Here is a 27,033-nt window from a genome sequence, read left to right as displayed (position 1 = left end):
CGCCGAGTCTCGCGAGATCTGTGGGGCGGGGCGGGGGGCGTAGCCTCCCAGTCGAGCTGTCAAGTCTCGCGAAACGAGATCCTTGCTCAGAGCGGTACCCGCCCCTTTGCGGCGGAGATCGGGAGCCTGCACTGGCCAGACTTGGGGCGGCCGGACTGCTGCGAGGGTGTGAGCGACCGGGAAATTAAGAGGTTTTGTGTGCTGGGTCTCCGCGAAGGCCTTCGTGGCGGAACCGGGGTGTGTGAACCCGGATCCAGGTTCAGACGGTTATCAAGACGAGGAACATTCCTACCTCAGGAATAGTGGAACACCGTGTTGACATCTGTCAGCCAATAGGAAGCCTGATTAAGAAACGTTTGGGGCCAGTGTGCAGAAAGTTTCCAACATCTTCAAGATTCTGTGCGTGATGTGATCGTCCGAAGGATGAACACTGCGTTAGTGTTTGGAGTGGAGGAGCAGGCCATTTGCAGCCAAGGCAAATGCGCATAGAGTTATCTGGTGGAAACCAGTGGTCAAGGGTAGTCCAAATGAGTTTCATGAAAGAAAGAAAAAAGTTTAAAAATCTCTGCCGTCTGTGAAATACGACATCGCTGGAGAAGGAAGAGCCATTAAAAGCTAGTTGACAGCCAACTATTTCAAGCAGTTGAAAAGTCTGGTCAGACTTCATTTGGTCCTCAGTGCCGAGATTCTGGAAAGCATGGCTTCCTGTACTTTTAAGGAAAGGAATAAAAATCCAGAAATCGTAGAACAGACTAAGGATGGGGCTGGAAAGATGGCTCAGAGGTTAAGAACCCTGTCTGATCTTCTAGAGGTCCTGAGTTCAATTCCTACCAACCACATGGTGGCTCACAACCGTCTATAATGTGATCTGGTGCCCTCTTCTGGCCTGCAGGCAGAGAACTGTATGCATAATAATAAATAAATCTTAAAAACAAAAAACAAAGACTAAGGATGGGATATCCGTCTCTCTCTCTCTCCCTCTCTCTCTCTTTCTCTCTCTCTCTCTCTCTCTCTGTCTCTCTGTGTGTGTGTGCATGCCAGGGACGCAGGTGACGAAAGTAAAACTCTGACTTTTCCAAAACCCTAATCCTACTTGTCTTTTGGAAAAGGTTAAACTACCATTTTCCCATTTTTATTTAAAGACTTGTTTATTGTATATACAGTGTTTTGTCTGTATATACACCTGCATGCCAGAAAAGGGCATCACATCTCATTATAGATGGTTGTGAGCCACCATGTGGTTGCTGGGGATTGAACTCAAGATCTCTGGAAGAGCAGACAGTGCTCTTAACCACTGAGCCATCTCTCCAGCCCCTCATTTTTCCGTCTTATGTCATACACACTCTGAAGTATTAATAACTGTTGCCTTCTCTTTGGATTTCTTCATGATTATTGTACCCTTGAAGCCTAGAAGCTAATTGGCAGAGACAAATCTTAAATTAAAGGTGCTGGTGGTTGTGGACAAAATCCCAGTCGCTCTGATTTTTTGCTTACCCTAATGTCAATACTATGGCTCTTCCCCCCCAGAGGCTTGTTTTTGATTTTGTTTTTTTTTTTCTCCTTTCTTCTTTCCTTCTTTTGTTTTTTGGGTTTTTTTTTTGTTTGTTTGTTTATTTTTGTTTTTCAAAACAGGGTTTCTCTGTGTAACAGCTCTGGCTGTCCTGGAATTTGCTCTGTAGTCTAGCTCGGCTGTCCTCCAACTCACGGAGATCCGCCTGCCTCTGCCTCCCAAGTGCTGGGATTAAAGGCGTGTGTCACCACCACCCGGCTAGCCAGCCATCCTTAAAGCGTGGTGGGAGCTTGTTGGAAACTTTAGGAGTATGTTGTGAGTGCTTGCACATACTTCTGTAGAGCTGATGCGGTGTAAAAAGAATCTAAAATTGATTGGTTAAAATTAATCAGTAAGAAAAGTGAATGTAGTAATCCAAGGTTATCCATAGACAAAACCAGTCCTTACAACTGAGGGATTCTAAAGAAATTGAATGCTGTGCATGCCAGGCCTCAGCTTTTGCTGGTTACAATGGACATGGATTCTGTGCCCGACATGGCTCAGTGCCTGCTGTCAAACTGAAGATGTGGGTTGCATTCTTTATGGTGGAAGGGGGTACCAACTCCCACAGACTGTCTTCTGTTTTTTGCTTTTTTTTTTTTTTTTTTTTTTTTTTTGCTTTTTTGAGACAGGGTTTCTCTGTGTAGCCTTGGCTGTCCTGGACTCACTTTGTAGACCAGGCTGGGCTCGAACTCACAGCGACCTGCCTGCCTCTGCCTCTCGAGTGCTGGGATTAAAGGTGTGCGCCACCACGCCCGGCCAGACTGTCTTCTGAATACCATACTGTGGCATGGAAGCGCTGTCATATAGACACCACCTCCCTCTATACACCAACAAATAAAGGCAATAAAAACATGGCAGAGGACCTCTGAATAGCCTATAGAGCGGTAGAAAAGAGCTTACAAAACAAAGAGAGAAAAGACAGCGAAATAGGTAATGGAGAAGAACGCAGAATGTGAGTCTGCGGGGAGGTTTGCTACTGTCGGGATTCCCTAGGGAAGAAAAGCAGGAGAACGAAGGTGCTTGTAATTTCAGGCAACGGCGTTTAAGACTGAGAATGTCTCAGGGTACTGCCAGAGCTGTACATGCACGACTGGACTTTGGGATCTGAGAACGAAGTATGAAGAGAGTAGAAGGACCCAGAGGTTGCTTCTTCCAAATGGCAGTTTCTCTCCTGTCATCCATCCTTAGCATCACGAGGACCATTTCCGTCATTTATTATAATCACCAGCCACACGCCCCAAACATTTAGTCACAAAACAGATATTAGGAGGAAATGAACTGAGGTAGATGGTCATTATCAATGACAATTCTCATTAATGTAATAGGCATGATGGACTATAGCTGAGCCCCTCATTTATTTTAGTAAACTTATAAAGGCTTACTGTTTTTTAGGGGACCTTTGGCCTCATTTTTTAAAAACTACTTTCTACAGATAACTAAAGTTTTCGGTTACAAATAGAGACTGGTAGCTGAAAGAACAATTGGTTTCAGAATTGCAGTGTGGTTCTATGTTTTGTAAATTTTTCAATATTAATATTTTCTTCTGTTGCAGCTGCACAAACCACTAAGACTTTGTCTCAGCCAGATATGGACGGTTTATTGAACACACACCCTAAGACTAATCGTGGTTAGGTACACAGAGCAGAGCCAAACTGTGACACAGAGGCTATGCCTTTAGGGCATGTTCATATAGGAAAACCAAGTGCCAAGGACAAAGGGGGGGGGCAGGGATACATTTGGCCAACTAGACAAAGTGTTATCACCTAACCTTTAAGCTGATTGGTCCCAAGAGAGGTAAGTGAGGTGGTGGTTAGGGTCTTCCAGAGTACAGCCAAGTGCAGAGATAACAGCGTGCAACCAGAAGGCTGGGCGGTGGTGGTGCACGCCTTTAATCTCAGCACTCGGGAGGCAGAGGCAGGTGGATCTCTGTGAGTTCGAGGCCAGCCTGCTCTACAAAGTGAGTCCAGGACAGCCAGGGCTGTTACACAGAGAAACCCTGCCTCGAAAAACCAAACCAAAACAAAAAACAACAACAAAAAAAATTTAACTTAATTTCACCTTATGAAAAAAGATAAAGGAAGTGTGAACTTTTCCTTCCTCCCCTTATCTGAGGGGGAGTAGTTTGCCTGAATGTGTAGTTAACAATTTAATTGATTACAGTCATTATTACTTTTCCTAGAAAATCAGAGTTTTAACAGTAGATAGGTAAACAGGTAATTACAAAAAATGGAGGTTGTAAACAGGTTTTATGGAGCATATTTGGTTAATGTGTTTCTGTACTCAGTTTGAAACAATATTTGGGTTGTTTTTCATATTCCTCATTTTTGTTTGAGAGTCTATTGCACTGCATTTTTAAAGTTAGTTTTGACTTTCATATGTGTGTGTGTGTGTGTGTAAGAGAGAGAGAGAGAGAGAGAGAGAGAGAGAGAGAGAGAGAGAGAGAGAGCCAGAGGCAGGCAGACATCTTGTGAGTTCCAGGCCAGCCAGGGATACACAGAGAAATCCTGTCTTGAAAAAAACAAAAACAAGGGCTGGAGAAATGGCTCCTAGATTAAGGACACTAGCTGCTCCTCTAGAGGTCCTGAGTTCAGTTCCCAGCAACCACATGGTGGCTCACAACCATCTATAGTGTGATCTGGTGCCTTTTCTGTCCTGCAGGTATGTGTGCAGGCAGAGCACTGTATACATAATAAATAAATAAATCTTAAATAAGAAAGAAAGAAAGAAAGAAAAAACCCAAAAACAAACAAAAAACTAACCCCCACCCCCCCGCCCAAATAACTGGGCTAAATTCTAGGAATTGCCTAGAGCAATTGGCTTGGGGAAAGAGAAATTAGTAAGGAGCAAAAGTTAAGGTACAGGGACGGAGATGGTGATAGGTTTCGAGACAGGGTTTCTCTGTGTTGTTACCTCGCACTTGCTTTGTAGCCCTGGCTGGTCAGAATCTCACAGAGACCGCCTGCTTCTGTCTCTGTCTCCGGAGGGCTAGAGTTAAAGGCGCATGCCACCACCTCCAGCCCAAGAAGCAGGTCTCTGTACTGCGCGCTCCACTTGTTTGTTTCTGTGGGTGGCTTTGGCCGGTTGACAGGAGGGTTTTATCTGTGTGTTCCAACTTGTGTGCTGCAGGGTTCCGACGGCTTTGTTTCCTAAGAAAGGTGTATGTCTTTTCATCTGTGTACCTGTATAATTTTATTGCTTACTTGAATAGGAAAAAAAAAAAAGCATTCCTTCCCACCTACCGCCCCCCCCGCCGCGCCCCCAAGAGTAGTAGCTCTGAAAAGTAAGTCAAGGGAGAGGTGTAAGCAGTGGCAGGGAGGAGGGAGGGAGAAATGTTTTTCTTCCTAGGCGCCTGGCAATCTTCTGGCTAGCCTAGCTGGGAAGGGCAGAGCTGGATGGAGTCCAGGAAAAAGGTGTGTGGGGGCGGAGCAGGTTGCAGTGAAGGTCCTCAGTTCCCGCCTACCAGTCGGCACCTACCTAAGGCTATAGTCCACCGTTTACCGCCTAGTGCTAAATCCCCAGCGACACCATGGACAAGCCAGAATCAAGGTGTCCTCCACCAGGCTCTCTCCGACTACTGGTCCTTACGTGCCTCCTGGTGAGTGTTCCCATTTATTATACACTTCTTGCCCCGAAGCCGCTACCTGGGGACTAAGGGAGAAGAAGTGAAGGAAAAGTATTTCTCTTCGCTGCTCTTGGAAGTCTTAGGTGTCCTGGAGGCTGTTCAGCGTTTCTGGGTTACCAGCACCCGTTCAAGTCTGCCTTATGGGGATAAATGGGGCTGCATTCTATGAGGGGAGGAGTGCTTGCCGGTGCAGTATCTCCTAAGCCCCGTAGATAAGATCTTTGCCTAGTGCAGTTACAGCCTTCCTACTGTTTCCTGCAGGCTGCTTTGTCATTTCTGAAATGTCTTAGAAAGTTAAAGTTAGCAGCTGAATAGGTGCAGACGTGGCGAGGACAGGTCTGTGGGGAGAGTCCCTAGCCCAAGGTTCTGGCTGATCCTGTCGTGGGCACACACACTTGGAGTGATGACGCCCCTTCTCTGGCTGTTATTTCTTCATTTGTGAAAACTCTTTGGGGACTTTTGTTTATTTTGTTCAAGTTCTGGATTTGTAGCCAGGAAAATGTATAAGCTGAAAGCTGTGTTGATCTCAAGGTATTTACAGATCCCGTAAACTAGCTTGGCTATGCTTCATCTGATGGGTTAGGTGAGGTTTCCTCTGCCTCATTCCAGACTGGCACAGGAAATGCTCTAGGACAGAGAGAAAGAAGGCTGGAATGCTGGGGCAGTCCTGTAGTCCCAACACCTAGGAGGCTGAGGCAATGGAATCCCTGCAAGTTTGAGACTCATCTGGTCTAGGTAACGAGTTCAGGCCATCCAAGGCTACCTAGCAAGACCCTGGCTAAGAAAGAAAGAAAGAAAGAAAAAAAGAAAGAAAGAAAGAAAAAAAGGGAGAATGGCTGAATCAAGCAGGAAACAACAATATATATTACATTTAAATAATATTTAAATACATTTAAATAATATAATTTAAATAAAAAATTAAAAGGTATATAGCAAATATACAAAAGATATAAAGTATAAATACTTTATAACATCAAGACATTTCTTTAAAACTTAAGCTTGGGGAGGTGGCTTAGCCACTAAGGGCTTGTAATGATCCCATTCAGATCCTCTGAATCTAAGTGAGGAAGAGCCAGGCACAGGGCACACATCTGTACCCTCGGCATGGGCATGGGGGGTGATGGGGACCACCTAGGGCAGCCTAGCTGAATCCATGAACTCCATGGGTCAGTGAGAGACCTTGTCTCAAAAATCAGCGTGACCCTAGACAAAGAACTACAGGTAACTAAGACATTCTGAGGGCCAGAGAGGTAGTCTTCCACGTGGATGAGTTCTCTATCTGGTTATCCAATACCAAGTGGCCAGCTCTAAAATTATATATAAGTATATGTGTGTGTGTGTCACTAGATAGGTTGAGCAGATTGTATTTATATATATTAATGTATTTATATACGTGCAATAATAGCAAAGAAAAGGAGAGAAAGTGGGGGTGGAGGGAAGAAAGGGAAGAGGGAATGACATGGTTATATTTTAATTTTGAAAGGATTTTTTTTTTGAAGATCCTCACTTTATTCTTTATGTAAAAAGCCTAGCATGGTCAGTTTCACTGGGTAGACAGTCTTGAATAACCCATTCAAGGGTGCTCAGTCCAACTTAATGAAGCCATGTCCTCCACATACTGACAGCACATGTTCAGCTCTTATTTCTAGATCAGACCATAGTGATTAGAACAAACGCAGCCTGAGCGAGAACCCTGGCTGAACTTCCGTGGGTGACTCCAGCAGAGCTGCTGGTGACTCATCTTGCCTTCAGACGGCCAACAAGGAAGAAGGCTTAAAATAAAATAAAAAAATTTTTTTTCTGAGACAAGGTTTCTCTGTGTATCCTTGGCTTTCCTGGATTCACTTAGCAAAACAGGCTGGCCTCTAAATCACAGCTATTGATCGATCAATTGGCCTGCCTCTGCCTCTCGAATGCTGGGACTAAAGGTGTGCGCCACCATGCCTGGCCAAAGGGATATTTTTTATAAAGGTGTAAAGCAATTGAGAACGATACTCAGCATTGACCTCTGGCCTTCCTTCCCAAGCACATGTGCACGTGTATGCACACACACAACGCACACATTATAGTCAGATCTTCTCCCGTTAAGGTGAATATTTGGTATGGCATTGACAGTGGTGAGTTACTTGTAGTGAGAATTCTGGAATTTTGGTTAACTAAAAACCACAGCAATATTATAAAAATATGATTTTGTTTTAATCCCAGGTGTGAGGTTATGGAATTGTTTTTGCAGCAGCTGACTATGATCTGCCTCGTGCTCTAGCAGAGGCGTGGTTTTGCCAGATGTAGATAGTTTCTGCAACTGTGTGTTGTTTGGAATTCTGGGGACTTTTCAGAGGGTAATATCAATGCTAGGATCCCAATAGGTAGGTGGGCTGTTGGTTGCTGTTGGTTTTGGTTTGTTAAGAAGTTGTGTGTAAGCTGGGAGGTGGCGGCACATGCCTTTAATCTCAGCACTTGGGAGGCAGAGGCAGGCGGATCTCTGTGAGTTCAAGGCCAGCCCAGTCTATAAAGTGAGTCCAGGACAGCCAAAGCTATACAGAGAAACCCTGTCTCGAAAAACAAAACAAAACAAAAAACACAAAACAAAAAAAGGGGAGGGAGGGAGGAGAAGAAGAAGAAGAAGAAGAAGAAGAAGAAGAAGAAGAAGAAGAAGAAGAAGAAGAAGAAGAAGAAGAAGAAGTAGTAGTTGTGGGCAAAGAAAAAACTAGATATCCTGATGGCGAAGATCAAAGTTGCCTCAAGGAACTCAGGCACCTAATCAGCAGGAAGTAATCTAATGATAAAGTCACCCCCTTTCCTCTCTATCCTTTCCCCCCTCTTTTATCTAGTGTTAGGGGGTTGAAAGGGTGGAGGAAAGAAGAACCCACAAAGTAGCAAACGCCAGTTACAGAGCATAGCTGCCTTCCATCATAGTGTTTCTGTCAGGGAATGTAGAGCTTTCCAACCATCAACTTTGCATTCATATAAGTAACTTCCTAAACTGCCATCCACTATTGGGTCCATACTGACCTTTCGTGCTAATGATACTTTGTTAATGTCCACAAACAGTGCTTACTGTCTTGGGTGCTAAGGTGCTGTCAGTCCAGAAATGAGTGTTTCCGGTCCTGTGTGGGAGGCAGTAGCAACCACAGTGTATTCCACTGTGACAGCAGGTCTGATTCCCTACTTGCTGGATGACAACAGCATCTCTTTCCCAGCCGTAAGCCAAAATTGCCTCCAGACATTTCTCAGTCCCCCCCCCTCCAGGATGAAAAGCACCCTGTCTTGAGTTTCTGTACCCCCTGCCCCGGGTTACCTGGGCTAAGTTGTCTTAAGTAGCACTGGCTAGTCTCTTCCCTCTTAGTATTTCGGCTGTGAGCTCATCTTATGCTTCCAGGGCCTTCACCTGAAATGCTCCATATCTTCTCGGATGTTTCCGCTGAGGAACAGACTGAGGGCGCCTCTTTCCTTTCAGTAACATTAGCACCTTGTTCCTTGTTTGTGGGTCAACCTCCCCGTGATGTGTTCCCTTTGCTTACACTTGTGTTCAAGCCTCATGTTAGGGATCTTGAACTGGGGGTGGGGGGTGGGAGTGGGGCAGTGGTGGTCACAATCTGTGCCCCAGCTGTCACTGAGATGTCAACTAAAACAGCCAAACTGTGAGAAGCAGAAAGAGAAGTTTGATTCAGTGCTGCCCCATCGGGGAGAGGGACGAAGGTAAAGAGACCCAGTGAGCCCCATCAAGTCTATGCTCGCTGTGAAGTGGGATTTAAGGAGCCAGGGATCTGGGGTCCAACCAGGTGTTTCAGCAAACTGTCAGCAGAATGTGAAATCGATTTCTGGGAGGTTCTCTCTCTCTGGCTGGTGTCAAGTACACAGCCTTTTTCTTCTCCTAGCACAAACGCCCTGGGGAGAAGGGGAAGGCTAGGTTTTTTTTTGTTGTTTTTTTGTTTTTGTTTTTGTTTTTTTTTTGGTCCTTCGTTTCAATAGTCAAATGGTCAAATTGAGGGACACATTTACTGTAGCCAGGCCAGTAACACTTACAGTGGGTGGCCCCGGAGTCCTACTTACGTCACCGAGCTAGCTAATCTTGGCACCACCATCTCACTTGCACACTGCCAGGCCATTTTACCAGCCTGTAAGTATTTATCAAGAGCCTGCCATGTGCCAAGAGCTAAGCTAGAGCCATGGCCCCAAAGCACAGTCCTTCCCTTATTGCGTTACTGATTTTAGATTGCTCTTCTTCTTCCTCCTCCACCACCACCTCCTCCTTCTCTTCTTCTTCTTTTTCCGAGACAGGGTTTCTCTGTGTGAGCCTTGGATGTCCTGGACTAACTTTGTAGACCAGGCTGGCCTTGAACTCACAGCGATCTGCCTGTCTCTGCCTCCTGGGTGCTGGGATTAAAGGCGTGCGCCACCACCCACCGCCTGGCCGCACTTCTCTTCTTATCGGAACCCTGGCCATGCACGCAGTCAGACAGGACAAGCGTCCTCATCTCCAGGCCTTCCCAAGTCCCTGTAACCCGAATCCAAACCCAAGCTACCCAGGCTCAGCCTTTCCTTTGTAATTCTAGCCAGCCTCATTTCCTCCTGAGCCAATATCTGACTTATTACAGATCCAATTCAAACGACTCGTGGGTTTGCACACTTGGTGTCCAGTTAGCCTTAGCATTTTTCGGGTTAGGGTCAGGAGGGGCAGAGACCCTCTGGAGGAAGTGGGTCCCTGGAGGTGGGCCTCCAGGTTTCTAATTTGGAACCTCTCTAAAGTCTGCTCCCTGGTATGGCAAAGTGGGAACCACCAGCCCCCACACATTGCCTTCACCATGATAGACTATTATTTTGTTTGCTTTAAATGTTTCTGATCTTTAAGGTGATCCAAGGGGGTCTCTGCGTGTATACACACATGTATGTATATATTCGCATCCATGTGTTTGTTCGAACGCATGCACATACCTGTGCAGTCAGTGCTGAGCGCTGTCCACTGTCGCTCCCTACTTTATTTAAGGTAGGGTCTTTCTCTCTCTCTCTCTCACTAAACCTGGAGCTAACTGACTGGCTAGACTGCTGTCTCTTGTCTGCCTTCTAGCACCGAGATTATAAGCATGTGCGAGCAGGCCTGGAGTTTTGTCTGAGTGCTGGGGACCCACATTCAATCCCTCACGCTTGTACACATCCACTAGCCATCTCCCTAGCCTGACCGTGTTCCCTTAAACTAAGCCCAGAGGAACCCTTCCTCTTTTAACTTGCTGCATGTCAGGCATCTGGTCAAAAACGATGTCAAGAAGAGTGGATGTAGAAAACTGGTGCTGAGCAGTAGTTATCTTGGTGTGATAAGCCTCACACTATTGTGTATCGGTTTGTGGGAGGAAGCTGGAACGGTTTGGAGTTGTGGGCTAGAGGAATCCTACCGCTGTGAATAGAGCCTGTGGGGGGTCAGCTATGGCGGGAGTGCGGAAGGCCAGCAGAGTGACAAGTGTGAGTGACAAAGATTGTGCTTCTGAGGTTCCTGAGCAGAACAAGGACTCTACTGCTGCTTTTGTGGTCCACTTGACACAAGCCGGAGTCACCGGAGAGGAAGGAGCCCCAGTTGAGGAAAGGCCTCTGTGAGGTCCAGCTGTAAGACATTTGCTCAATTAGTGGTCAGTGTAGGTAGGCGGGGGAGGGCCCAGCCCATTGTGGGTGGGGCCACCCTTGGCCTGGTGGTCCTAGGCTCTGTAAAAGAGCAGGCTGAGCAAGCCAGAGGAAGCAAGCCAGTAGGCAGCACCCCTCCATGACCTCTGCATTAGAAGCCAGAAGGGGATGTCAAATACCCTGAAACTTAGGCTACTGATGGTTGTGAGGGGCTAAGAATTGAACCCAAGTCCCCTGAAAGAACATCCAGTACGCTTAACCTTTTTTTTTTTTTTTTTTTTTTTTTTTTTTGAGATAGGGTCTGGCCATTGGCCTAGAGCATGACGCTTAGGTGCCACTAGGTGCCACGAGTGTGCTGGCTGTCCAGTGATCCGCAGGGAGCTGCCTGTAACTGCATCGTCAGCGCTCAGATTACAAGCATGGACCACCAAACCTGCCTTGCCCCCTGTGGCTTGGGGGGAATCTAATTTAGGTCTTAAGGCACTTGACAGGCACTTTATCAACTAAGGTAGTTTCCCAGCCCCTGGGCATGGAGATTCTAAGTTGTAAAGCAGGAATTCTTCTGTGGATGGGGCTGACAATGCTTTCCGGTCTTGTGGAGCAGGGAGTTCCTGACCTGTGTTCCTCTTCCCCATCACGTAGCTCCTGGCAGCTGTTCTGACGTATCCTATGCTCAGGACCCTCAGCCTCCGGTTCCACTCCTCCCTCACTGGGAGCTACGTCCCTGGTACCTATTCCATCGTTTTGGTCAACTGTCCCAATGAGCAAATCGCCAGAGACATTGCCAGGTATAGTGCAGGGGCTGGGTGGCGCCCCGAAAAGCGTGGGAAGCTACCAGCGTGCTCTCTAGGGGCCACGTTGCAGCCCTTGCCTCGCGTTGACAAACCCTTTCTGTCCAATGGTGAGCTCTGTACTTTCTGCTTGGGGTAGGATGAGGAACCTACCTAGTCAGAGTGACCCCAGGGCTCGCTCGCTCGCCCCCTCACTCGAGGGAACTGCGCAAAAGCCTCCCCGGGGACACCTTAAATCTCCAGTTGTTAGTCTAGCTCCTTTTCTCACCCCCTTAGCTCTTAAAGTTAAGGAAGAGTCTGCCCCTTGGATTGGGGCTATTTTTCTAGAACCGACTGTGGTGACCCGGAAAGAGCACCGGGTTTGTAATTACACCACAGTTTTAATGTTGGCTGTGCCACTTTTGTTTATGTGGCTTTGATGGGGGCAGGAGTTGCATGAAGATGGGGATCAAATTCAGGACCTTGAACATGCCAGGTAAGGATTTACATGTTGAGTTGCCAAGTAGCAGTATGCTACCTACCTCACAGTGCTGTCGTAGAGAGTAAATGATATGAAACCTACAGAACGCACACCCCAGAAAATGGAATAAAGTAGATGCTTACTTAATACATGCATCAGAAACCCCCATCTTATCTGCCTATAAATAGATCTCTGAAAAGGGCTGGTAGGACTTTGCCCTTTTCTTCCTGTCTGTTTTTGGTTTTTTGAAACAGGGTTTCTCTGTGTAGCCTTGACTGTCCTGGACTCACTTTGTAGACCAGGCTGGCCTCGAACTCACATTGATCCGCCTGCCTCTGCCTCCCGAGTGCGTGCGCCACCACGCCTGGCTTCTTCCTGTTTTATAACGGAAGAATCGTAGAGATTAGGCTCACAGTCATAATGCTCAGAGGCACACAGATGGGTCAATTGGCCTAGGGTATAATAATGCCAGATGATGGTGGATGGCAAACTTTGTTCTTCCTGGAGGTTGGGGGAAGGGAGAATGGGAAAGCGCTGACCCAGGAGTCACACACATATCATGCGTACTCTGTGACTTTTAGTTACAGCAACCGAGGGGCGGGTATCGCCTTATCACGCCTGTCCTCTCACCAGCGCATCCCGCATCCTGTGACCACACACACACCACACACACAGCCTCCGAGGTGAGGGGAGAAGTGGCTGTGGGGTGGCCGCTCAGAGGGTAGGCTTAGTGTGCTGGGGGCGGCGTGGGGGGTGGTGAGAGGTGGGGTGGGGTGGCTCGCACTGGCCCTACGGTAGACAGACCTGGGCTCTGCCTGGCTTTCCTGCCTGAAGCGCTCCTGCTCAGAGATGGGCAGGAGCTGGCGCTCAGCTCAGTTGGATAGACGCCCAACGTGGCAACGTCCGTATTGAATTGAGGTCCCACATACGCTGTGTTTTTGTGAGTATAAAGTACCCTGATATTAAATATTGGTAACAAAGTCAAGATTTTTTTTCTTAAATACCTGGAGACCCAAACCATGTACCTTATCTGTGACCTCTGTGTGCCTGGCACTGCTGTTCTTCTTGACCCTTGGAGGGTCTGAGATGGAGTTCAGCCACCTCCATCCCACCGTTCTTTGTCCTTCTCCTCCTTCTTTTCTTTTTCTTTTCTTTTTTCAGTTGTGATTTTCTTTTTGCATAAGAAATCTCCACAGCTGTGTGGTCTGTTCCTGAGGACAGAGTTCTGTGATCGGTGGCGGCGAAGCACACCTTTCCTAAGAGATTGTGGAGGACAAGCAACAGATGGGTAGCTCTCTCTTTTGCATTTCTACGCCACGGCCGGGAACCCAAAATGAACATTTCCAGTAGGTGGTTGGGTGGGTAAGAATTGAGGTTGTTTGCACGGCTCTGTTTTGTGTGTCTTACATCAGTAATTTTCCAAAGCAGCCACAATGGTAGGCGGTGGTGATATGATAGTAATGTGGGACTTTAAGTAGAAGTCAGCTCTTAGCTCGAGGCTCAAGGAAAAAGGGAAAAGAACAGCTCTCTCCTTGGAATATCAGAGGAAGGAAAGGACCGATGAGTGGGGCTTGGATAAGGTTTTTGTCCTGGGTCCAGGCACTTGAGGCTGTGGTAAGAAACCTTTAAAACAGTAAAAAACAAAACAAAACAAAAAATCCAACAAAAACGAACAAACAAACAAAAAAACCCAAAAAACTTTCTACTTGCCAAAGCAAGCCCTGGATAGTGTGTTTCTGCTTGGGGTTCGTTGTATGTGCTTTGTGTGGTCACATGGGCATCTGCAGGTCGGCCAGGTGTGTGCTGAGCTGGGGGCGGCATCATGAAAGGAGGCCTGAAGCCACCTGACTAAACTGGTTTTTCATCTAGTCAGGTGCAGAGGAGAGCTGCCGATCCCTGAGCAGGTGCGTTTGCAGCAGGAAACACTGGGCAGAGCTTAGGTCTGTCTACCGTAGGCCCAGTGTCAGCCATCCCCACCCCTGTTGAATGATTACTAATATCTAATATTAATAATAATCTTAATAAAATCAGCGGTTACTCCTTAACCAGCTTTATACCCAAATAACCACACAGAGAGACTAGGATCTATCTAATTAGCCTATAGCACAATGCTGTGCAATAATCACTCCATCCTAACCCCCATGCTAGTATAGTTTCTCCAATTCTGATTTCCTATGTTATACTTGCTTTTAAATCATCTCCTAGGCCTGGTTCATTTCTCCTGGGGTTCCCAGTCTTCCCTTCATAGCTCCATCCTGTCCTTCCTGCTCTTTCTCCTCCCCTCACTGGACCAGGGTGTTCTACCCTATTCTCAGTTATCGTTCAGCATTGGCTAGTTGGCTTTTACTGGCAATACAGAGAACAAATGGTGCTGTGTTTATACAAACTTGAGACAGGAGATACTTAGAATAAACATCACAATGCAGTGTCTGGATTGAAACCAGATAGTGGGGTAGAGAAATCAGCATTTGAATGAACAAAGGTAAACTGTACACAGTCCACAAGAACATTATACCAATATTATCCCCTTTAAGTCCAATAAAAGGCTTCTTTTCCTTCAATAATAAACTAATTATAATAATTATTATGGAACAATTATAAAAACTATTAGGTAAGATTTACATTCATAATGTCCAGTCCATATGTATTTGGCAACTTAAGAGAAAACATTATCTATCCTATCTATGAGAGTCTAAAATTTTGTCCCTAAATTATTTTCCGTCAGTCTATTAACCTAAAACACCTATCTAGACTGTAAAACATCTCTTAAAATTCCTAAACAATTAAGCTTAACTGTAAATCTATAATAATCTAGTCTTCAACTCCATCAGGGACTTGAGAAGGAATATTAATTACCTGGGTAAACAGGAAGTGCAGGTTAGCAGCTTCCAAAATGAAGAAATGACGGAGAGAGTTTGCTGTCTGCATAGCCACCCAAAACTTTCTATAATGTTGGACTATCATCTTCAGCCTTCTGGCCAAGTATATCTGACAGACATTTTTGTGACGCAGGAACTGTTAAAGACTTGCTTACCCTGTCTTGGCAGAATTTGGCAGTTGACTCAGCCTGCATATAGGCTTGCCCATTTCAGGCAGAATTCTGTCTGTGGCAGAAATGAGGGCATTTTTGCCCAGTAGCTTGTTTGCCATATTTGAAGCCATCTCTAGAAGGAGGTTCTTCGATGCTTATCATCTTCTTTGAGGTAGGATGGGTGCTGCCAGGAATTGACATGTATCATTGTTAAAGAATCCTTAAAATAATAAAAATATTTTAAAATACTATATTCTGTAGGCCTCTGAGGTTTTTTATCTATTTATTTTTTATATAATCTATCTATAAAATCAAATCTTTCTCTTAAACCTAGGTTATATATTCCTGTGATAAATTAGACTAGCATTTGGCATGACCATGAATTTGATTGATTACCTATTAATTTGTATATAATATGTGTTTCAAAGATAACCTCAAATTTGATTTTTATACCAATGTATCAAAAATAAGCTTACTTTTGCATTAATACACAAAATTCTATATCAATGAATTAAAAATAACCTTCTTTGTGAGTAGCAATTAAGGCCTTAAGTTGAGAAATAGATTCAATAATCTACTTTTTGTTCAATCATTTCTCTATATTTTTTCTTTATTCTCCCTTCTTTCTTTTCTTCCTTTTTTTGTTTGTTTGTTTTTTGTTTTTTGAGACAGGGTTTCTCTGTGTAATAGCTCTGGTTGTGCTGGACTTGCTTTGTAGACCAGCTGGCCTCGAACTCACAGCAATCTGCCTGCCTCTGCCTCCCAAGTGCTTGGATTTCATAGGGCCCAAATTAAATTGGGAAAAAATGGTTAAACAAGTTATCAGTAACATTTGTGGTCCAGGCTCAAAATATTGAGACATTTTAGGCTTACTAGAAGTCCTGTTTGGAACAGTCTGAAATGGTGGACCAGTTGAGATCATCGACTTTTTCAAAGCTGTCCTGGGAGCAGACTGTGAGGCTGGAGCATGCAGGATGCTGGAACAGATAGGTCAGCATCCTAGCCTCCTGGAGGACAAATCCTATCAGGTCTGATGCAGCATCAACACTGTCCAGTTTTTTTGTTCTGAAAATATATAATTTCTCAAAAGCATTATACAGTCCTTAAATTATAAGTGTACGAGATGTGCAGGAGGCACAGATCAATTATAGAGAACGCCTCCCATTTAAAGTGACAGGCCAGTTGTCCTGAGCAGTAGAAAAGGGATTATGTTTTAAATAAACTCCCATTTAATTTTTCTGCTCAAGCATACCATAAGCATCTTGTACCTGTTTAGAGCTTTAGGCTGGTTTTCTATATTTGCTATTTTTGTCCTGCCCTTTTCCATATGGAGTGAGTGGTTATGTCTTTATGAACATTTTTTTTTTTTTTTTTTTTTGGTTTTCTGAGACAGAGTTTCTCTGTGTAGCCCTGGCTGTCCTGGACTTGGTTTGTAGATCAGGCTGGCTTTGAACTCACAGAGATCCTCCTGCCTCTGCCTCCCCAGTGCTGGGATTAAAGGCGTGTGCCACCATGCCTGGCTACCCTAGGCATTTTGTACCTGGGTTTTTTCATGTGTTGTGGCTGTCATATAAAATGGGTGGTTATGTCTTTTAAACAGCATTTAAAAGCTTACAACAGTTCTTGACTGTGGGAGACATGTAGCTAATATGTTTATTTCCCAGCCTAACCTTTAGCAGTAACCAAGAAAGAACCAGAGCCAGTGGCATCAACCTGTGTTGATGGTGATAGGAAAAGTGGCTTGTCAGCAGGGGGTTCCTGCCTCAACTTTATCATGTAAACAGTCTGATCCAGAATTCCAAGATCTGCCTGTTGGGTTAAAGGCCTGTGCTATAATTGCCTTGTTTACATTTTTAAAAAAAATCTCAAATCCAGTCAAAATCTTTTTTAAAAATCTCATATTTTAGCAATGTCAAACAACAAAAAATATTTCTTCTATAGGCAAAACCACAAAACCTTTCAAGCAAAATTTAAGCGAAAAGAGAAGAAAACTTTTTAAGTTTTGGGCCAGTTGTGCCATTTCAGGCTGCAATGGCCAAGCCCTGTCTATCATTACTTGTAATTTAGTTGTTAAAATGTATTTGATAGGCCTTTCCCAGAAAGACTTGACACACATCCCACAGCTAGAGAGTTTGGAGCTCAGCTCTATGGAGAAGGGTCCTGTTTCTTCCTTCTTTTTTTTTTTTTAAAGATTTATTTATTACTTATACAATATCCTGCCTGCATGTACACCTGCAGGCCAGAAGAGGGCACCAGATCTCATTATAGATGGTTATGAGCCGCCCTGTGGTTGCTGGGAATTGAACTCAGGAGCTTTGGAAGAAGCCAGTGCTCTTAACCTCTGAGCCATCTCTCCAGCCCCCTCTTCCTTCCTTCTTATTGCTCTGTAAATTAGCTTTGTATCTTTTGGCCTTTACCATACCTTTTCCCTGAGCTTTTATAGAGAAGATATGGAAAACCATGATTACTATTTAACATATTGTAACCAGGTTTATAACAACCACAACCAACCACAACCAAGCAAAGCTAGAAAAGAGTCCTTTGCGATGGTGCTGCGCTCCGTTCTAGGTGTAGTTTTAGGCCTCGCTTTGTTTAGAAGGTTGCCTGTCTCCCTGTTTCGTCTCTCTAGCCCGCCATGTGTCCACAGCCTTTGTTGCCATCCCTGTGAGAGCTGAACCGAAAGGGTCAGCTGGCTCTGTTGAGTCCACTCTCTCATCTGCCTGAAGTAGGCTGCCTTTTGCTTGTGGGTGTGTCTAAAAGTCCCTCTTGCAGAGACAGGATTTTTTTTTTCCCCGAGACAAGGTTTCTCTATGTAGCCCTGGCTGTCCTGGGCTCGCTTTGTAGACCAGGCTGGCCTTGAACTCACAGCGATCCACCTGCCTCTGCCTCCCGAGTCTGGGATTAAAGGTGTGTGCTACCACTGCCCAGACTAAATCTCTCTCTCTCTCTCTCTCTCTCTCTCTCTCTCTCTCTCTCTCTCTCTCTGATTTATTTTGCCTGCATGTATTTCTGAGAGAGAGAATTGGATCCCCTGGAACTGGAACTGGAGATCAACAGTTATGTAGCACCATGTGGTCACTGGGAATCGAACTCAGGACCTCTGGAAGAGCAGTCAGTGCTCTTAACTGCCAAGCCTTCTCCCCAGCCCAGCGGAGACAGTTTTTGACCTGGGAGTTTTTAAGTTTTAAGCTTGGGTTGTCTTGTTGGGAACGTATTCCCCCACTAGACTATGATAAAACATGATTTTTAAGGGTGTGGATACTTGAATTTAGTTGGGTGCTGTATGTTGAATGGTTATTAATATTTAATATTAATAATAATTTTAATAAAACCAGCAGTTACTCCTTAACCAGCTTTATACCCAAACAACCACAGAGAGACCAGGATCTATTTAATTAGCCTGTAGCACAATGCTGTGCAATGATCACTCCACCCTAAAGCTCCATGCTAGTATTTCCATTCGTAGTTCCCGCGTTATCCTTGCTTTTAAATCATCTTCTAGGCCCAGTTCATTTCTCCTGATGTTTTCCTCGTCTTCTTCTCCTGGCTCCATCCTGTCCTTCCTGCTCTTTCTTCCCCTCACTGGGCCAGGATGTTCCACCCTCTTCTCTGGGATTGCTCAGCATTGGCTAGTTTGGGTTTTCTTGGCAACACAGAGAACAAATAGATTGAAACCAGATAGTGAGGTAGAGAGGTCAGCATTTGAATAAACAAGGAGAAATTGTACACAGTCCATGAGAACACCCCCACCACCACCTTACCCACCCCCCAGCCCACCCTCTGAGCAGCCTCCCCACAGCTGCTTCTCGGTGTCCTCAGAGGCTCTGTGTGTGTGGTCACAGGATATGCTGGTTTGAGTGTGGACATGTAAGGTAATCCCTGCTTTTCTGTTGCTGTAGCTGCGTGTCACAGAGTAGGCCATTGATTTATAAATAAAGATTTATTTCACCTATGGCTGTAGAGCTGGGGAGTTCAAGAGCAGGCTGCTCGGTATCTGACAAGGACCTTCCCCCTGACATTATAAAGTGGCATGGGGCATCCCACAGTAGTAGAGAGCCGGCATGGTGATTTGTTCTCCTCCTCTCTTCCTGACGAAGGCACTAATTCCGTCCTGAGGGCCCTACCCTCACAACCTCACTAACTGCCTTCTGAAGGCTCTCTTTCTAAACTCATTAACACGATTTATGGAATTAGATTTCCTGCACAGGAATTCTGGGGACACACTCAAATCATAGGATCCTGCTGATGGCCCCCCAGCATTCATGACCTTCTATATAAAACCTTCTGTTTCCGTGGCACTAAAGTTTAACTGGCTTCAGCACCATTTCAAAGTCCAAAGTCAAGGGGCTCATTTGACCCAGATTTGGATGAGATTCACTGCGAAATCAAACAGGTTACCTGTTCAAACAGTTTTCCAAAGGGAGAAATAAGCCAGAAGCACAGAACAGCAGCTGGTCTCCTGTGTCTTGGCGTTTCTATTGCTGTGATGAAACACCACGACCAAAAAGCAAGTCGGGGAGGCAAGGTTTTCTATGGCTTACACTTCCACAGCACTGCTCCTCATTGAAGGAAGTCAGGACAGGAGCCCGAATAGGACAGGAACCTGGAGGCAGGAGCTGCTGCAGAGGGCATGGAGGAGTGTTGCCTACTGGCTTGTGCCCCATGGCTTTCTCAGCCCCCTTCCTTTCTTCCTCCCTTCTTTCTTTCTTTTTTCTTGTTTTTTTTTTTTTCTTTTTTCTTGTTTTTTTTTTTGAGACAGGGTCTCTCTGTGTAGTCCTGCTTGTCCTGGATTCACTTTGTAGACCAGGCTGCCCTTGAAGTCATGGAGATCTGCCTGCCTCCACCTCCCAAGTGCTGGGATTAAAGGTGTGTGCCACCACTCTCTGGTTTCTGCTTTCTCTTTCTTTCTTTCTTTCTTTCTTTCTTTCTTTCTTTCTTTCTTTCTTTCTTTCTTTCTTCTCTTCTTTCCTTTCTCTTTTCTTTCTTTCTTTCTTTCTTTCTTTCTTTCTTTCTCAAGACAGGGTTTCTCTGTGTAATCTTAGCTGTCCTGTACTCACTTTGTAGACCGGGCTGGCCTGGAATTCACAGTGACCCGCCTGTCTCTGCTTCCCAAGCTGGGATTGGCACCGCCACCAGCACACCCAGCTTCAGCCTGCTTTCTTTTCTTTTCTTTCTTTTTTTTTTTTTTACATTTTAAAAATTAATTTATTCATATTATATCTCGATTGTTAGCCCTTCCCCTGTTTCCTCCCATTCTTCCCTCCCTCCCACTTTCCCCCTTCTCCCCTCCCCTATGTCTGTGATTGAGGGAGACCTCCTCCCCCTGTATATGCTCTTAGAATATCGAGTCTCTTCTTGGTAACTTGCTATCCTTCCTCTGAGTGCCGCCAGGCCTCCCCATCCAGGGGACGTGGTCAGAAAAGGGGCACCAGAGTACGTGTGAGAGTCAGATCTCATTCTCCACTCAACAGTGAAGAATATCATGTTCGTCAGCCAGGTCTTGTTAGGGGTTCGAAGTTTCCTGCCTATATTCTCCTTGGCTGGTGCCTTAGTTTGAGGAGGACCCCAGGACCCAGATCTGCCTGTCCTAAAGTTCTTCTTGTAGGTTTCCAGGACCCTGTGGGTCCTACTATTTCCCCATTCTTCCATGTCAGCCTGCTTTCTTATAGAACCCAGGACCACCAGCCCAGAGATGGCACCACCCACCATGGGCTTCACTCTCCCCATCAGTCATTAATTAAGAACATGGCCCACCAGGTGGTGGTGGCTCACACCTTTAATCCCAGCACTTGGGAGGCAGAGGCAGGTGGGTCGCTGTGAGTTCGAGGCCAGCCTGGTCTATAAAAGTGAGTCCAAGACAGTCAAGGCTACACAGAGAAGCCTTGTCTCGGGGAGTGGGGCGGGGCGGAAAGAACATGCTCTACAGGCTTGTCTACAATCAGTCTAATGGAGGCATTTTCTCAGTAGAGTGTTTCTCCTCTCGGGTGACATAAAGCCAGCCAGGACACCATGTGGGTTCAATATCCATTAGCTTTCTAATTCTGAAAGCTCGGGATGAATTCCTTGCTTCCATGCCCTGCTTCCTGGATATGCTGGAGTATTGGGGATGGGGGTGGGGTGCACAGGCTGTCTGCAGCCCAGCCCCCATGGCTTTGCTAGGCTTAACTCAAGCGTGCGCTTATTACATGCTGTTTAGTCTCTGTGGCTATCTTAGCATTGCCTAAGTCAGGACTTACCAAGGTCCTCACCTACAGTTTCAGGATTAAGTTTCCAACCGAAGAATCCTCAGACGTATATAAATCACAGCAGGGGAGACACCCCCTCCCCAATGATTTTGTGCTTAGGCTCTTCTCTGAAAACTTTGGACTTGCTCCAGTGCTCACTTCCCTCTCTTCGCTCTAGGGCCATTCTGGATAAGAAGATGGCCGCCTCTGTGAACATCTTGCCTAAGACGTCTTCACTGTGAGTTTTTCCAAAGCCAGTGGTGGGGAGTTGGGAGTGTTAAGGTTAGGTCATGGATGACTGAGAGAGCAGGGAACAAATGGCGAACTGAGCCGGACGTGGTGGCACATGCCTGTAATCCCAGCACTCGGGAGGCAGAGGCAGGCGGATCGCTGTGAGTTCGAGGCCAGCCTGGTCTACAAAGTGAGTCCAGGACAGCCAAGGCTACACAGAGAAACCCTGTCTCGAAAAATAAAACAAAAAACAACAAAACAAAACAAAACAAAATGGCGAACTGTCCAAGAATGCATCTAAGGCATTTAATCAACACTTCATAGTTGACTTGCATTCAGAGATTAATCAGTTTATGTCACCCAAGGTGGTGGTGGTGGGGGGGATGGCTGTGTATAGAGAAAGGAGGAGAAAGCCATGTTAGTTGCTCAATTGCTCATACCATCTTGAGCATGGCTCCTTAATTTGGTTTTAATTTTGATCCCTGAGCTTCAGCCTAGTCTATTGAATTAGTCTCTTTGAGGGTGAGGACTAAGTTTCTGAATCTTTAAAATGATCTCTAGAGCAGTGGTTCTCAACCTGTGGGTCATGGCCCCTTTGGGGAGGGGTCACATATATCAGATATTTACATTACGATTAATCACAGCAGTAAAATTACAGCTATGAAGTAGCAATGGGGGTCAGCACAGCACGGGGAGCCGTATTAGAGGCTGCAGCATTGGGAAGGCTGAGAAGCACTGCTCCGAAAGCTTATTATGTAACTCAGTGGTACAGTGCTTGCTTGCCTAACACGCACAAGGCTTTGGGTTTGCTCTCCAGAATAACAAACAAAAAAAAAAAAAAAAAAAAAAAAAAAGGAAGAGGAGAGAAGGAGTGAAAGGAGGAGCTAGTGGAGGGAAGAAGGAAGGGAAGGAAAACAGAAAGAAGGAAGGAGACCTTATGTGAAATCTTTTTTTAAAAATATATTTTATTAATTTATTCATATTACATCTCAATTGTTATCCCATCCCTTGTATCCTCCCATTCCTCCCTCCCTCCCTCCCATTTTCCCCTTACTCCCCTCCCCTATAACTGTGACTGAGGGGGGACCTCCTCTCCCTGTATATGCTCATAGGATATCAAGTCTCTTCTTGGTAGCCTGCTTGGTAGCAAGCTTGGTAGCTTGGTAGCCATTCGGCCTCCCCTTCCAGGGCACATGGCCAAAAATGGGGCACCAGAGTTCGTGTGAAAGTCAGACCCCAGTCTTCACTCAACTGTGGAGAATATCCTGTCCATTGGCTAGATCTGGGTAGGGGTTCAAAGTTTACTGCATGTATTGTCCTTGGCTGGTGCCATAGTTTGAGCAGGACCCCTGGGCCCAGATTTGCCCATCTTATGTGAAATCGTAAGTTCAGTAGCTGACTTCAAGAGACAGTGAACCATCAGGAATGTGCTGACAGCAGATAAATGCATTGTTAAAATGGTTTGAAAATTGGACCCATTGGGCCTTGGCCGACTCTAGACTTCTTAGTATGGGTGTCTTGTACTTAGGGTTTCTATGGCTGTGATGAAACACCATGACCAAAACGCAAATTGGGGAGGAAAGGGTTTATTTATTTGGCTTATACTTCCATATTACTGTCAAAGGAAGTCAGGACAGGAACTCAAGCAGGGCAGGAACCTGGAGGCAGGAGCTGATGCAGAGGCCATGGAGGGGTGCTGCTTACTGGTTTGTTCCATATGGCTTGCTTAGCCTGCTTTCTTCTTTCTTTCTTTCTTTCTTTTTTTGTTTTTTTTGTTTTTGTTTTTTTTTTTTTTTTGTTTGTTTGTTTGACAATTCACCAGGCTTCTCTTGTTTTGTTTTTGTTTGTTTTTTTCCAGACAGGATTTCTCTGTGTAGCCTTGGCTGTCCTGGACTCCCTTTATAGACCAGGCTGGCCTCGAACTCATATTGATCTGCTTGTCTCTAGAGTGCTGGGATTATGGGCGTGCACCACTGTGCCTGGCACCAGGCTCCTCTTGTGACTGTTACACTTTGGTTTTGCTCTCTTCTCTAGGTACTTTTGGAAGGGAGAAATAGAAGAAGCTACTGAGATCTTATTGGTAAGTGAGCAACATCAGGCTTCTTCCAGATTTCTGGAAATTAGCAACAAGCCTGGGGGTATAAATCACTGATGACTTCTTACATGCAGGAGGCCTTGCGTCTAATCCCCACAGAAGAAGAAAAACATTACTACTAGTCAACTGGTTGAGGTTCTAGTCCCATCTAAGATGCCAGAAATTCATTTGCAAGCTAGTGACCTGGCCTGGTGACCTTTGGGGGAATGCTAACTAGCTCAGTAAATGCACGGTAGGGTTGGGGTTCAAGTCCCACATTGCTGATTAATTTTCTTCTTGTCACAGTTAATAAAGACAAAGACTTCCAAGGTCTCCAGGCTGTCCACTTACATGAGGTAAGGCTCATTTACCACAGGACCAGACCAGGAGGTTCTAGGCACTGAGCGAAGAAACCTAGGAAGTGGGAGATCTGGGGTTCAGCTACTAGCCCCCCCTCCCCATAAGACTCCGTGTCCTCCTCTTTGTCTCAGGTTTCCGTCTGGATGCGGAGAGTACACTGGTGGTTTCAAAATACTGGTCTCAGGGCTCTTCCTACTTTAAAAAGATTATCCAGAGCCGGGTGTGGTGGCTTATGCCTGTAATCCCAGTACCCGGGGGGCAGAGGCAGGTGGACCTTTCTGACTTTGAGGCCAGCCTGGTCTACAAAGTGAGTCCAGGACAGCCAGGGCTACACAGAGAAACCCTGTCTCAGAAAAAAAAAATATCCAGACTCTCAAAAACATCATGGGTTAATTTTTTTGCTAGTTCCTAGTAACGCAGCCCTGAAGCTCACACTTTGAGCCACAGTGGTTGATATGAGTGGTTCACACAGTGAGGTCTCCTGACTTCTGAGGTCTCCAAGACTTTGGTGAAGTCCATAGAGAATTAACTTTTTCCGTCATAAGTGCTAAGCATTTTGAAAATTGATTTAAGCTTACTTCAGATATCAATAAATATATTAATAACACAAACATAAAAATACAGCAATAATTCTAATTTTTTCAAAACCAATAAATTAATGAGATAGTGGCATCATTTACATTTTGCAAATTGTGACTTAATAAGATGGCTGCTGGGGACAGTTTTAAGTTTGCAGTGACAAACTCGTGGCTTCAAAATGTAGAATTTTGGGGGGCTGGAGAGATGGCTCAGAGGTTAAGAGCACCTACTGCTCTTCCAGAGGTCCTGAGTTCAATTCCCAGCAACCACATGGTGGCTCACAACCATCTATAATGGGATCTGATGCCCTCTTTTGGCCTTCAGGTGTATGTGCAGGCAGAGCACTGTGCACATAATAATAAATAAATAAATCTTTTTTTAAAAAGTAGAATTTTTTTTGCTTGCAAATGATTTTCTCGTTGGCAATAAGAAAGTTGTTCCCTCCCATCCCCCATATCGGCGATGGGATCTTACATCACTTCATATCCACAGGATGGAGCCTCGGTTCCTATCCGTGTTAACACTTGAAGCACGCGTCTAGGCAGCAGCCTCAGTGCTGGCCGTGTGTAGATCACTTGGAGATATCTTTCAAATGTCCAATACAAGCTCTACCTCATGGGTTCTCGTGGACTTCATGGGCCAAGAACATTCTTTCCAAGTAGCCCCCCAGGTTGGCTGTAATGTGCAGGCTGGGCTCCAAACCCTTGCTCCCCATGATCAAATCCATCGCCTTCATATCTTAGGATTTCGTGGCCATGTGGTGGTAGCTGAGTCTCAAGTCTAACTACGGAAAAGGCCCCTTTTTTACCACCTCAGCAGAGGTGAGGGGATGAGGGACCTTGCTTGAGGAACAGCTTCCGGGTTAGGACCCCACTGTTCTACTTCTGATGTTGAAGGGTGGCTTCCTGCTCCACAGTTGTGCCATTGTGCTTGTAAGGTGTTAGTCCACTCTTTGCCTCATTTCCATCTGTAAGACACGTATCAAGCCACCAGGTTGTTATATGTGTTAGAATGTATGATGTGTATCTATGAAGGGTTTTTCCAGCTCATCTTACTGATAAGAGGTCTGATTCTTTGAACTCTGAATGTCTGTTTATTTATTCTTTTTTAAAAGGTTCTGGCCTGAGTGCCCATGAAATAAGCTCAGGAAGTTGATAATCTTTAGGTTCTGAATAAAACAATCCAGCTTGTTGTAAATGCTGTGGTGCTTGGATACATAGTAGGATTAGTTAGACACCTTTTGTTTTTTGTTTTTGTTTTTTCTACACAGGGTTTCTCTGTGTAGCCTTGGCTGTCCTGGACACGCTTTGTAGACCAGGCTGGCCTCGAACTCACAGAGATCTACCTGCCTCTGCCTCCCTGAATGCCGGGATTAAAGGCGTGCGTGTGTGCTACCACACCCAGCTTATCTCGCGAGAACTTTCCAATGCCTCTAAGTTGATCAGAAAGTGGCAAATAATTACTGCCCCATCCAACACATGAGAGACTGATGTAAAGAGACCTGGCATCGTGCGCTCAGTGCCAGGTGAAGGAAACAGACAGCTGGCTTGTCAGTAAGGACTCCTAGGGAAAGTCAGCGATTGTTTGGCCTTGAGGCTCAAGAGAGGGGATTTTTGTTGATCACCATGGACAGTGGGGACTTTCTAGGTAGGAAGTAACATAGAGACGTTGGCGAAGGGGCAGGAAGATACAGCAATGTGTATGAACGGTGATGGTGACGAAGAGTAGGGACCATGAGGGTGTGCATTGCTAAGTCCTTTGGACATCTTGTTTTAGCTAGACCTTAGCAATCCAGTCGAAAAGATATGTTTTCATCTCCTTTTGGAGGGACATTGTGAGAAATCAAATGACTAGTCCATAGCTGTCAAGTTAATAAGGGCAGACACAGAATTTGAACCCATAGCTCTAAGACTCTGAAGGCACCTGACCCAACTCAACACCTGTTGGATGGGAAACAGGCTCAGGCAGGCCGGGCCGTGGCACTGAGCAGTGAGCTACAGCAGACTGTAGAGACCTCCAGAGAGCCAGCAGGTTGGGTTTTATCATGTAGGTTGATCCAGCCACAGTCACTCACCAGAGCTCTGCTTTCTTTCCAAAGGTTGGCGCATCCCTTTGAGATGCCGGAGGTCTTCAGTATTCCCATGGACCAAGGAGACGCCCGCTATTTAAAATGGCTTGAGGAGGCCATGAAGGACTAAGCAGAGAAGCTACCGCGCAGGCTGTTGGCTGGCTCTAGCCTTTCTTGACTGTGCTCTGGGGAAAAGCAGGCTTCCCTCTGCCTCCTGTAGAGTGTTCCTCACAGGACAGAGCTGACCTCTGCATGCTGAACAAAGGGCTGAGAATTTCAAGGCTGGGAGTGAAAGGCCAAGAACTAAATGGAACCTGCCTCCGAGCACTGTGTGTTTGCAGGTGGCCGGAGAGACTGAGGGGAGGCGGCAGTGAGGGTGAGGTTTCTCATCTTTAGGCACCGGGCTTACCCTAAGTGCCTAGGGTGTA

The 27,033-nt window shown here is 45.7% G+C and overlaps 1 protein-coding gene across 1 annotated transcript; it reads left to right on the top strand.

The window, feature by feature from the left end:
• The first annotated feature begins 5,052 nt into the window (after nt 1–5,052).
• Nucleotides 5,053–26,742, top strand: LOC127207406 (protein CutA homolog). The gene is made up of 6 exons (XM_051166797.1): nt 5,053–5,147; nt 11,430–11,575; nt 21,472–21,531; nt 23,559–23,604; nt 23,905–23,954; nt 26,636–26,742. Exons 1-6 carry the CDS (start codon nt 5,079–5,081, stop codon nt 26,733–26,735), a joined length of 471 nt encoding a protein of 156 aa, XP_051022754.1. The 5' UTR covers nt 5,053–5,078; the 3' UTR covers nt 26,736–26,742.
• The last annotated feature ends 291 nt before the right edge of the window (nt 26,743–27,033 follow it).

This window comes from Acomys russatus, chromosome 24, assembly GCF_903995435.1.
Source record: "Acomys russatus chromosome 24, mAcoRus1.1, whole genome shotgun sequence".
Taxonomy (NCBI): domain Eukaryota; kingdom Metazoa; phylum Chordata; class Mammalia; order Rodentia; family Muridae; genus Acomys; species Acomys russatus.
This window is presented reverse-complemented; position numbering and strand designations above follow the sequence as displayed.